The 13,292-nt window shown below is 35.5% G+C and overlaps 1 protein-coding gene across 2 annotated transcripts in view; it reads left to right on the forward strand.

The window, feature by feature from the left end:
* Positions 1-13,292, forward strand: part of LRP6 (LDL receptor related protein 6) — a 143,536-nt gene that overhangs the window by 112,977 nt on the left and 17,267 nt on the right. For both annotated transcript variants that reach the window (XM_072653926.1, XM_072653927.1), the window contains exons 16-17: positions 1,095-1,304; positions 4,636-4,761. In XM_072653926.1, the coding sequence (XP_072510027.1) occupies positions 1,095-1,304; positions 4,636-4,761 (336 nt within the window). The remainder of the gene's footprint in view (positions 1-1,094; positions 1,305-4,635; positions 4,762-13,292) is intronic.

Here is a 13,292-nt window from a genome sequence, read left to right on the forward strand (position 1 = left end):
GGGAATGTCTGAACAAGTTGTGGTATATGGGACTGTGATGGAGTACTAATACATTATAAGAAATGACAAGCAGGATGATTTCAGAAGAACCTGAGAAGACCTAAATGAATTGAAGCAAAATGAAGCGACCAGAACCAGGAGAACATTGTGCACAGTAACAACGATAGTGTAATGATGATAACTGTGAAGGATTTAACTGCTGTGATCCATACAGTTTTCCATGATAATTCCAAAGAAGTCAAGATGAAAAATGCTTTCCACCTCTAGAGAGAGAACTTATGAGCTTTGATGCAGACTGAAGCATTTCTGTGTTTTTCTTGCTTTTATTTTTCCTTTTGCAATGCAGCTAATGTGGAAATATGTTTTGCATGACTTTATGTATAATGGGTATCATTTCTTGACTTCTTGATGGGTGGGAGAGGGACAGGAAGAAGGACAATAATTCAGAACTAAAAGCATATTTTTTTTGCACAAGAATTTAAAAAATAAAAATAAAGAGAGAAGAAAAGAGACTTTTACATTGTAGCACTCTTCAAAGGGTATGCCCAGAAATGGAAGCTTTAAGAGACCATTCATCAAGACATTTTTTTTGTTTTGGTTTGTGCTATCTGTATAGTATTTTCTTTATGTAAATAAAGTACAAAATTGGTTAGGAAAAATCCAACTACAGTGAAGATTACAGACAGTTAGATTTTGGTTCACTATGAAGAGCAATTTGCTCAGTCTTGTTTTGTTTGCTTTTTTTAAGCAATGGGTTCCCCATCATTTTAGAAGTGTTTAAGCTTAATGACTATTTTTCTGGGATGTTGTAAAAGATATTTCCGCATTTGGTTGGGATAATCTCTTAATCTCTTTTCCAGTCTATGATTTGAAGAAAATAGAATATTAAGAAGTTTGTATCACTAATTTGGTACTTTTGTGTAATATACTAGTATTTTAAAAACTTGAATATGCATGTCATATTTTTTCAACTAGATTTTTAAGTTCTCATAGTACCTAGTTTAGTGCTACACATATAAGGACAATAGAATTTCAGTACATGTCATTAGATGAATTGATACCTAAATTGTTTTCCTTTGGATTGTTTTGCCAAGGTGCCAATCGTATAGTTTTAGAAGACTCCAATATCTTGCAACCTGTGGGCTTGACTGTGTTTGAAAACTGGCTATACTGGATTGATAAGCAGCAGCAAATGATTGAAAAAATTGACATGACTGGTCGTGAAGGGCGGACCAAGGTCCAGGCTCGAATTGCCCAACTGAGTGACATTCATGCTGTAAAAGAGCTAAACCTTCTGGAATATAGTAAGTAGCTAGTGGAGATTGCTGATCTAGTACATTTGAAGATTATATTAACATAATATCCAGGTCTCCTTGGTAGAGTCTTTTTAGCATAATTAGTAATAAAGCCATTTGCTCATCTCATATTTGAAAACATTTTAGTGTTGTTCATTATGGCTCATGCATGGAAACTCTTTGTAGGTTTTCTGCCTCGCAGGCTTTCTCTCCACTACAGAAAACTACAAATCTTCCTGATTCCATTGCCATGTTTATCCACTACCAAAATCCTATTCTCTTATGCCACTGTCACTTCTTCATAAAAGAGAAACACTGTATTTTTTGTGAATTTTTGCAAAATTAAGAGTAACTTTTTCAAATACTTCTTAATTGCAATTGTTCCTTTTAAGATCCAGCCTGAATGCTAAGTCTTGGCAATCACGTCCCCCCAAATATAGAAAAGCAATTTAGGTTTGTGTAATACTTGAAGTTATGAAAAATGCTTTATTCAGAACACTCTGAGGTACATAGTGCAAATATTATTATCCTCATTTTACAGATGAGGAAACTGAAGCTCTAAGGGATTAAAATGATCTATCCATAGTTACAAAGCAGCTGAGTATCTAGGGGCAATATTCAAACCCACATCTCCTGACGCCCAAATCCAGCATTCTTTCCACTATTCTATACTGCGTCTCAATACAAAGTTATGTTATAGCTTAAGTAAAACAAGAACATAAAAGGTATTTGCTCCCATCGTGCAATTCTATACTTTTCCTCTCAAAACTCTTCTAAGAGAAGCGTGCAGAGAAGCTATAAAAAATATAGTAATTCTCTCTACCTTTGGCTTCAAAAGTATTAGCTTCTCTGGTACTCTTAAGATACCTTAAGTTATATCTGTGACTATAAATTCAGTGACAAGGCATACCTGCTAAGAAGAAATCATACTAAAGTGATGAATGATCTTCAGGTGTTGTCAACTCTGATAATTCTCTTTGACTGCTTTGATAACTGAAGAATGAAACAATTTATCCAGAACAGAAAGAAAGCACAGTATTTCACTATTCAATCTCACTCTTGAACCAACCAATTTCTAAATTTTCATTTCTCATTTAATAGTAGATTATTGTGATCATCATCATGTAATTATCAGTAATGGAGAAGAACAGAGAAGAAAAAATAAGCATATGTTGGGAAGCGGTATCACAAGACACTTTCTACACTTTCTGCAGGAAAAACACTTAGAAGTGTAGGAAAGATCTGGAAAATAAATTAGAAGAATGTTTTAATTTCTTAAAACTCTCAATGACTTTATTAATTTTGCAAATGGAGATTAATTATATATCAAACCAAGTGCTATAGTAATGAAAAGTTTGATACATTTGAGGCTTTGGATATAACAAATGTTAGAAAACTAAGAAAAAGATTCACTTCCTTTCTGAGGTTTAGGGGAAAAATGTAGTTGATGATTGAACCATTTTTAGCCAGAATTCTTCTCTCCCTTTTCTTTTTTTCTGGTCAAGCTCCACCTGTGCACACTTATAGCTTTAGGGCCCCAGGTAACTTTTAAAACTTCAAAGTTGTGTCAGGAATACTGATTACCACTGGTGGAGAAAGCTCCTTTACTGGCAGCTCCTTATATTGATTCACATGATGAGCTAACAATAATTACAATAACTAGCACTTGTATAGCTCTTTAATGTTTACAGAGATCTATACATATATTATCTTATTTGATGTCACAACAATCCTGTGAGGTAGATGCTGCTGTTATCCCTATTTTCCAAGGGAGAAAACTGAGGCTAAGAAAAGTCAAGTGATTTGCCGGGCTCACACAGCTAGGTGGTACCAGGAGCAGAACTTGAATTCAAGGCTTCATGACTCCAACTTTAGTACCATCACTTGATTGACCTTGGTCAGTTACTTAGCATCGTTTGGCCTCAGTTTCCTCATCTGTAAAATGAAGGAGGTGATGAGGACCTACCTATAAGAAACCTTCCCAGTTTCAAATTTTTGATCCTATGTATTTTGTTGATTGAGGCAGCTTGGAGTGCTGGACCCGAAGTCAGGGAAACTTGCGTTCAAATCTGGTCTCAGTTATTTACTTGTTGTGTGATCCTGATCAAGTCACTTAACCTCTGTTTGCCTTAATCCCTTGGAGAAGGAAATGGCAAACTGCTCCATTATCTTTGCCAAGAAAAGCCCATGGACAGCATTGGTGTGCTGGATCTTAGTCCATAAGGTCCCAAAGAGTCATGTACTACTGAATGACCAAACAGCAGCAGAGTCTGTCAGTTGGGTATTTAGACATGCATATTTCTAATAATATATATTTTAAAACATTTACAACTTAATGCTCATCTGCAAAAATTTGACCAATGGCAGATTGAGCACTCAGATATCTACTGTGAAAAGAATTGATAATATAGTTTGAGGTATTGCAATTACTAAAATTGCATTAGTTCTCAATCATTTAAGCTCTGGGGACTCCAGCTTTTTTAAATAATAGGGGAGTCTCTTTTCCCGTAAGCTTTTGTTAATTTCTCTCTATCTCCCTTTATCTTTTACTCAAACAAACGTAAAGGTGACTGGTTATACTGTTTATTAACTGAGATTCACTTTATGTCATCTGGGAGGAACATCACAACCAGAGTCTTTAACTGTCACTATAACTGCTGGCTTCTCATTCATTAATCAGTCTCACCTTTCATTTCTGTCATGACACAGGTTAAATTTTTCCTCCCCATACATTCTCTTCACTTTTTTTCCCCACAAGATAAAGTTTAAAGTCAGGTATCTCAGGAAATAAGTTTTTTAGTCCTCTCTTTCTGCCCTCTCTTCTGTCATCGCAGTTCACATTCTCACCAGAACAGTAGTTAAATTCAGTTTCCTCCAAGAAGGACAAGTAAACCATGGGTATCCAATATTCTTATGCTTCTTATACATATTGTGGCAGAATGTTTTGTTTTAGAGGGAGAGGCTATTGAATTTCCTGTTACATTTGTGTGCATGTTCTTTCCTTAAGCAGAGTATAAATTCTTTGAAGTCAGGGATTATTTTATTTTGGCTTTTGTGTCCCCAGCACTTGGTTACACTTCAAGGCATATGGACGCTTTAGTAACTGCTATACTAATATATACCAGGCATTTTTTATGTGGACAGTAGATTGTAGTTTATATAATTTAAGTCAAGGGAGTGAGCACCTTATACAGAAACCTTTGCTGTTTAAAAAATCATAATATACATTTGATTTTGTTAGTAGTTAAGGAAAAATTGAAAGTTTCTAATAAGGGGATGATTCTGAGTTTCTTGCATCTACTTGTGTTGATAGATTTGGACTTTTCTTTTTAATTTTTAGGACAACATCCATGTTCTCAGGACAATGGTGGTTGCTCACATATTTGCCTTGTGAAAGGAGATGGTACAACAAGGTGCTCTTGTCCAATGCATCTGGTCCTACTTCAGGATGAACTGTCTTGTGGAGGTAGGTCTTTGCGTTATTATAGTTCCCTTGAAGAAACTGGCAAATGCTCACTCTATTCCTCACCTCATTTTGAATGTTGCCTCTGATTGGCTAGGAAGTGAACTCAATCATAAATTAGTTAGTTATTTATTGTATGCTCAACCTAATTGTCCTAGGGTTAGGAAATATAATTAATGGCCCTGTAATTTCATTGGTATAGGAAACTCTTGTGTTAGGAAATTCTCCTTCATCAATGCCAGTCATCACTTTCTTTGCAACTTACAGTGTTAGAGTTAGTTAGAGAACTAAGAGGTTAAGTGATTTGCTCAGGTTCCTATATAAGCGGTAGTATCAGAAGCAAGATATAATTTAGGTCTTCTTGGGACCAGGGCCAGCTCTCTATCCACTATACATGCTACCTCTTTTGTGTACTAAATATATTGATGTTCCAAGGTTGGAATTGTAACCAACCCTCTGGGTTCCTTCTAGGATAGAAAATAAATGCTAGGGATTGAGGTAGCATCAGACTCTGAATGTGATTTTTAAAAAATAATAGGTAACAATGAATTATTCCACCTCCAGTAGTCTCAAGCCACTGTTATGTAGAGTGAATATTATATTTAGGAAACTATCCAAAGGAAGGAAAGACTGTTCCAGTTAGATCTGAAAGTTATCCAAGCAGACTCCTCTCAGACGACAGAATAAGATATGTCTCTGAGTCTGAAAACACTTCCTGCTTTGAGTTTTGTGTTGCCAGAACAGACTTGAGGGCTGGTAACAGTAGTACTTTTAAAGTACCTATTGAGCAGCATTTTTTTTCTTTTAACTTCATAAGTAGTTACAGATAAATACTTCAAATGCAGAGAAGGTCTGAAACATAATTTCATGTTTCTGAGACTAGTCTTGAAAAACTACAGAGAAATTTAACTACCAGAAAAAAATATTTTTAGCCAACTCTGTAAGCATAAGGATGAAATGATATCCATAAATAAATATGAGGAAAACAATACACTCAGGATTATTCTTTCTGAAACCAGTGTTATGACTATTATTCAGAGTGGGGCAAGGGAAGAGAATGAAAGAGAATCCCTATTTTTGTTCCATTTTTTTCCCTCCTCACTCCAGGTACCCTCAGAAAATCTTCTGTTTATAGAAAGTCTGTGCCATCTTTCCCATCACTACTGGAGCTGCAGCCATAGAGAGTTATCCCCCCCAAACCTAGCTTAAATCCTTTTTACAGTATGTATGTCTTCAGGAGAAAGCCTGAAACACATTTAGTAAGAAGGGTTTAATGTGGTCCTTGCAGTGACTCTGTTTATACCTGACCACTGAGAGACCTTCTCAGAATGGAGGAGCAATTAACTGTCTGTATCCCTAGGCAGTTACATCCTTTTGACTTCGAATGAGAAATGTCCCTTTTATCAAACATCATCAAATGCTTTTATCCTGAGTACAAGGAAGTGGAGACACCACTCACTGGCAGAAGCATTTCTGGCCAAAGAATGTGACAAGCAGCTAAAGGAGCCAGAGTTTCCATAAATTAAAACGTGTGTGTTGTGTGGAGGCAGGACCAGCATTATGCAGTAGTAAATACAAGTTCCTATTTTTGAAATTTTTTTAAGACAGTTATTGGAAACAGACCTCAACAGTTTTTTAGGACAGAAAATGTTTTTTATTTTCTTAGCTTTTTTCCAGCAGCTAATACAGGTAATTATTTCTGTTAGACTCTGTCTTAAAATAAAAAATCAGGGCAGAAAACAAGAGTTATGGTCTTGTTGATCCCTAATAGGAATTAGTAATAGGTAATGAAAGGTCTACTAGATAATGTTAAAATAAAAATGAGAGAGTTGCACTACATATAGTTCATTAATCATAATCCTCAGATGCATCGTTGAAGCTGCAAGTTTAAGGCTTTCATCTTTGAATTCTGACAGAAATAATCAGTAATAAAAAAGACTTAGTTGCTGGATAGGTTACATGGGGCAACATTGGCTTAAGAGAAAATAGAATTTTTCTTAAGAAATCATGTTACAGTACTATCATTCATTCATAGATTTGGTGCCTTAGGTTAGACATCAGAAAAAGTCACTATAGAAAACAGCATGTTAGTACGTAGAAGGTATTGGTTCCAGGACTGATGCAGAGGGAAAAAAAACACCAAAGTGTTGGGGTTCTTGAGCAATCCTCAGTGTGGTTGGCTTTCTGTAATTGAATGCCCTCCTATTTTTGCAATTAAAGATCATCTCTGTGCTAAAATTCTTTAAGTGAAAGCAACATGATATAGTGGAGAACATCTAACCTAGATTATTCAGATAGTCTCTTAATTGGTCTACCTATTTCCAGACTTTTCCCTTCTAATCTTTCCTCTTCATAGCTACCAGAATAATTGTCCTAAGTCACAGGTTAAATCATATTGTTTCATTGCTTAAAAATCTTTATTTTCTGTTGCCTTTGGAATAAAATACAAATTCCTCAGTCTGGAGTGAAACATCCCTTTCTCTCCCCACCCAATTTGGCTAAAGCCTGCCTTTCCAGATGTATTTCATATGTACACATTTCATTCTCTCCAAACTGGATACCAGCTTACCTCCCAGTATCCCCAGTTTTGTTCTAGGCTCAGCTTAGGTCTCTTACCTCTTCCTTTGAAAAACCTTTCCCTATCCCCTTCCTCCAAATTATAGTACAGACTTTGGTTTTTTTTAAATTATCTTGTTTTTATCTGTATCCATGTTGTATGTCCTCCCTGCCTCTCTCCTCTCCATAGAGTGTGAGCTTCTTGAGGGCAGGAACGGTTTCATTTTTCTTTGTATCCTAAATGCCATAGTGGACACTTAATAAACTTTCATATAAATGCTCTGTGAATCATAAAGTGATATAGACATGTTAGTTATCATTATTTGAGCCGTGAAGTCTTGAGTTTGAATCCTGACTTATATGTCTTACTCACTTGGTGGCCTCAGACATGTTACTTATCTCCCTAAATCTCTGTATTTATTTCTCATCTTTACAATATTAATAGTTTTTGTAACTCACAGGTTGTTGTAAGAAATAAATATATAGAAAATACTTTATATGCCTGTAAAGTGTTATATAATTGTAAGTTGCTATTATTCCCTCTAATGATATTTCTAAATGTGAATTCAGTTTCAGCACACACTTATTATATATCTGCTGTGTGCATAGAACTTTGGTAGGCACTGGGAGAAGTGCACAGTTTAGCTAAGATGTTAATTGTCCACATGGAGCTTATAGTCTAGTAGAGAGAATTGCCCACATATAGATAACTATAAGACATAAGTGCGTGAGAAGTATACAAAAAAAGGAGGCTGTGTGGAGCTAGGAGAAAAGGATGCTATAGCTTGAGGAAATTAGAGGTTTGATGGAGGAGAGATAATGGGAAGAGAGCAAAAATTTATGAAGCACATGTTATGTGCCAGGCACTTTTGAAATGTTACCTCATCTGTTTGTCATAAGAATGCTAGGAAATAGGTGCTATTATTATTTCCATTTTATACTTGGCGAAACTGAGGCAGATGGCAGTTAAATGAATTGCCCAACGTCACATAGCTAGTAAGCCTCTGAGGCCAGATTAAGAATGCAGTAGAAGAAAAAAGAGAATAAGGAAGTTCTGGGCATCCGGAGAAGCACAGACAAATGAATATTCCACAGGAGACAAGGCTGAAAAGATGTGGGCATGGCAGGTTGTGAAGGGTCTTGAATGCCAGGCAAAATAAGTGAAATTTGCTCAGTGGGTGAAAAGAAACCACTAAAGATTTTTGAGTAACAAAATGTAACATGATCAGACATTTATCCATTTCCTGTGCCTGCAATGAGAATTCTTTAAGGAAGCTAAAGTTTTCAGAATCTACTTCAATATAACAGGGAAGGAACCTGTCATTTCTTTCCATAAACTTCATGCTGTTTGAAGAAAGAGACTTATAGAAAGCTTGATAATGATTCTCCTGGCAAACTTAGGCTTGTGAAATTCTCTGGCTCTATTTACTTACACGTAGTTTGCCCACATAGCCCAGTTCCTTTGTGTTTTGTTTTATTATTTTTTTCCATTTCAAAGGCAACAATTAAGGCATTAAAATGTTTTGTAATTTTTCCTTGACTATCAAAATAATATGAATAGATAATAATGAGTTGGTTAAATTTTGCTAAGATAAAAATAAAAATTTTTGCCAAATTGTCCTTTCTAGAACAGAAAGAAACAAATGTTTTTCCCTTTAAGAAAATATCAAATTCTTTATTTACCAAATGATGATGGTAGCTCATGTCATAATTCCAGATTTACAAAACACATTACTCGTAACAAGCCTGTAAAGCATTATTGAAAGCATTATTCCTATTTTATAGATGAAGGAACAGACCCAGAGAATTATAATTAACTTGTCCAAGGTTGCACAACTAATATTAAGTAGCAGAGTGGAGATTTGAACCCAGGTCCAATAATCTTTTCATTAACTGCTTATGTCAGTTGCAGACCTAATATTGCATTATATATAAAAGTTTTTTTTACATACAGTTCTCTGGGAATGTGTATTGCATGAAGCAAGATCCATTTATACTGCCTAAGAAATAATCTTTGTATTGTTAACTCTACAGCCAGAATTGTGCCTTCTGATGCCTTAGACATCATTATTATGCCACTCTTTTTGTACAACTGTGCTTTACAAAGAGTATAAATCAAGATCTGAGTTTTGATGAAGATAAGTATTTTGTAGTACAAATCTTAAAGCATCTAAAGTGCTATTACTATTAATAAACCTATATATTCTAGTTAGATACATTCTATTGCATAGGGCAGATATATGTTCTAATAATAAATTTAGTATAAGTAACCAAACTAAGTGATTGAATAGAAGCAGCATACAGAGTTTCATGGGAGGAGGAGGTACAGGGGACCATTCACTTTAGATTCCAAAGATTCTCACTTCTATGACATTGAGCCTCTGTTTTCTTTAAAATAAGGTATTTAGACTGGATGGCTTCTAGTCTCCTCCTATGCTTTTCCTTTATGAAATTAAGAAATATACTTGAATTCAAGTCTTGCCTACAACAACTAACATGGCAAGTCACAACCCTATCACAGCCCAGGCCAACCCTCACCAATCTACCTTGGTAGAAGGAGTTTCTGCACTAAGAATGGCCTCCCTGGGTGTCTCAATATAAACTATATATGTATAGAAAATTGTTTCATTTACAGTTACTCTTACTGGGAATTAAGAAAGGAATATAAGCCTTCTCAGTATCCAAGCTACAGGAATAGGTTGTAGAAAATAAAAATAATTTATGTTCTTTGACAAAGAATAAAAATCGTTGAAGAAGCAAGGAAAACCCAAATGCTCTTGTCATAAAATCAAGGATGTGTACATCTTTTTAAAAGCATTTAGAATGTCAAGATTTCTCTACCATAATGTTTGTGTAATTTATCGCAAATGTAGTAAGATAAGTGTTTTGGCTCTCTAACAATGAGTAATTCTCTTAGGCCCTTTAAATTTTTCATAACATTCTCTTTCAGACAATTTATTCATTCATATGACATCATCAGTGATAATCAGACTTACGTATTTCTAGTCTTTCATTTCCATCTGCCTTTCAATTTAGATATCCTGTTGTCACCTCAAGCCCAATGGCAAGCTTGCCTTCTTTTCCTACCTAAAACAGTTCCCTCTCAACTTTGCCTTTAGTAGCCATATAATTCCTAATCACACATGCTAAAAACCTTAGGGTCATCTTTGATTCATCCCCTTGATCCAGTAACTCAACAGATTCTTTTGATGACATTCCAGAATCTTTCTCCACTCTCTGTTCGCTGCTCGTCTTTCTACCTGTTAACATTCTACTTACCTGTCCTTCAAAGCCCAGCTCATTGGCTACCTCTGTGAAGTTTTCCATGGTACCTCCAGTTAGAAATGATTTTTTTCCTCATCTAAACTCATGACACTTTGACTCTTATTGAAATAATCTATATTGACTTTTTTTCGCTCTCTATCTTGGGGATCTGTTCCAGCATTTTTGTATCTCCCCTGGAGAAGCATGGTAGTTAGACACCTGGCCATGGAGCCAAGAAGACGTGGCTTGTGTGACCAGGGGGAAATCACTTAACCTCTCTTAGGCAATAAACCACTTAACTTCCTAAGACAATAAATCTTAGAGAAAATAAATAAGAGATAAATAATAAATTATAAGACAATAAGTCAAAAATGCTGATCTGCATTAGTGGAAGATTTTACTGGGAGTTCTCTACATTGATGAAATCACAGGTCTGGACAAAAAAAAATCTATTCCATTTTCTAGTATAGTGCTACATTCCACATATTAGGCACTTAGTAAATATTAGCCAAATAAATCTCTGAAATTCATCTTCTCCTTCCTATTCATACTACCCTGCTGCATGCAGGAACTCATTGCATTATATATGTCTTACTGAAACAAACCTCCCTGCTGGCTTCTCTCATTAAGTCTTTTCCTCTCCAAGCAGATAAATTTTCCTTAAGTGCTTTTTTCATGTCATTCTTATGTCCAAAATCTTCAATGTCTCCCTTACCCTCTTCCTCTTACCCTTTTTGAACTTCCCTATTGCTGTTGAGAGTTTTGTATAATTTTGTGTAGTATGTAATAATATATAATTCTTGTGTTACATCTAAGTTTACAAAAATTAGTGTCATCCTCAACTCCTTACTTTCACTGATCCCACCTATCCAGTTAGTTGGAAAGTCATAATTTCTGTCTCTGTAGGTAGAGAGAAAGGACACTTAAAATTAGAATCAGAAAAGACTTTGTGTAGGAGGTGGTACTTAAGTTATGCCTTGAAGGGAGATGAAAGTGAGATTTATTTTCTAGCCATGGGAAACATCCAGTACAAAGGTAGGGACAGTAGTGTTTGGTATAGGAAAGGGATGTGTGTGTGTGTGTCTGTGTCTGTGTCTGTGTGTGTCTGTGTGTGTGTCTATGTGTCTGTGTGTGTGTGTGTGTGTGAGAGAGAGAGAGAGACAGAGAGAGAGAGACAGAGAGAGAGAGATGGTTTTTCTGTTAGAATGTAAGCTACATGAAATCAGGGGAAAAAACATTTATCTTTGTTATACTCAGCATTTATCAGTGCATGGAGCGAAGTGAGTTTTGAATAAAGGCTTTTTTTTAATTGAATCAAGGCCCTGCACAATCTGATTCCATCCTGTTTATCAAATATTATTTCAGATTACTCTGTAACATTTACCCTCTGCTCTAGTCTGTCTGGTGTCCTCATTATCCTATCAACATGCTATGCTTATTGCTGCTTCTACGTGTATTCTTTTTTTTAACTTAAAAAAGTGGTGTATGTAAGTTTTATTTCCTTTTATAAATACATTTATTAGCTATTTATTTTTGATGTTCATTTTTAACTGTAAAACTCTTTTTCTTTTTTCACTTATTAGTATTTTAATTTTTTCCAATTATATGTAAAGATAGTTTTCAACATTCATTTTTATAAAATTTTGAGGCCCAAAGTTCTCCATCCCACTCTCGCCTCCCTCTTCCCTAAGATAGAAAGCAATAGGTTATACATGTACAATCATGTTAAACATATTTTTCCACATTAGTCATGTTCTGAAAGAAGAATCAGAACAAAAGGGGAAAACCATGAGGAAGAAAAACAAAAATAAAAATAAAACGAAAATCGTATGCTTCGATCTGCATTTAGATGCCATAGTTCTTTCTCTGGATGTGGATAGCGTTTTCCATCATGAATCTTTTGGAATTGTCTTAGATTGTTGTATTGCTGAAAAGACCTAAGTCTGTCATAGTTGATCCTCACGCAGTGTTGCTCTTACTGTGTGCAGTGTTCTCCTGTTTATATGCTCACTTTACTTTCCATCGGTTCATTTTAGTCTTTCCACGCTTTTCTGAAATCATCTTGCTTGTCATTGCACATTAGTATTCCATTACAATCCAATACCTCAATTTGTTCAGCCATTCCCCAGTTGATGGGCATCTCCCTATTTCCAGTTCTTTACCATCACAAAAAAGAGCTGCTATAAATATTTTTGTACGTAGAGGTCCATTTTCTTTTTTTTGATCTCTTTGGGGTAAAGAACCTAGTGGTGCTATTGCTGAGTTAAAGGGTATGTAGAGTTTCATAGCCCTTTGAGCATGGTTTCAAATTGCTCTCCAAAATCATTGGAGTACTTCACAACTCCACCAACAGTGCATTAGTGTCCCTATGATTCCACATCCCCTCCAGCATCTGTCGTTTTCCTTTTCTGCCATGTTAACTAATCTGATAGGTATGAGGTGATGCCTCAGAGTAGTTTTTTAAATTTATTTTCAGTTTTCAACATTTACTTCCACAAAATTTTTAGTGTCAAATTTTCTCCTTATTGCCCCACCCCAGGACAGCATGTATTCTGATTACCATTTCCTCCAATCTGCCCTCCCTTCTGTCACTACCTACCCCTTATCCTCTTCCCTTCTGTTTTCCTGTAGGGTACAATAGATACCCCATTGCCTATATATCTTCTTTCATAGTTGCATGTAAAAACAGTTTTTAACATTCATTTTTAAAGTTT

The sequence above is a fragment of the Notamacropus eugenii genome, chromosome 3, assembly GCF_028372415.1.
Source record: "Notamacropus eugenii isolate mMacEug1 chromosome 3, mMacEug1.pri_v2, whole genome shotgun sequence".
NCBI classification, from domain to species: Eukaryota; Metazoa; Chordata; class Mammalia; order Diprotodontia; family Macropodidae; genus Notamacropus; species Notamacropus eugenii.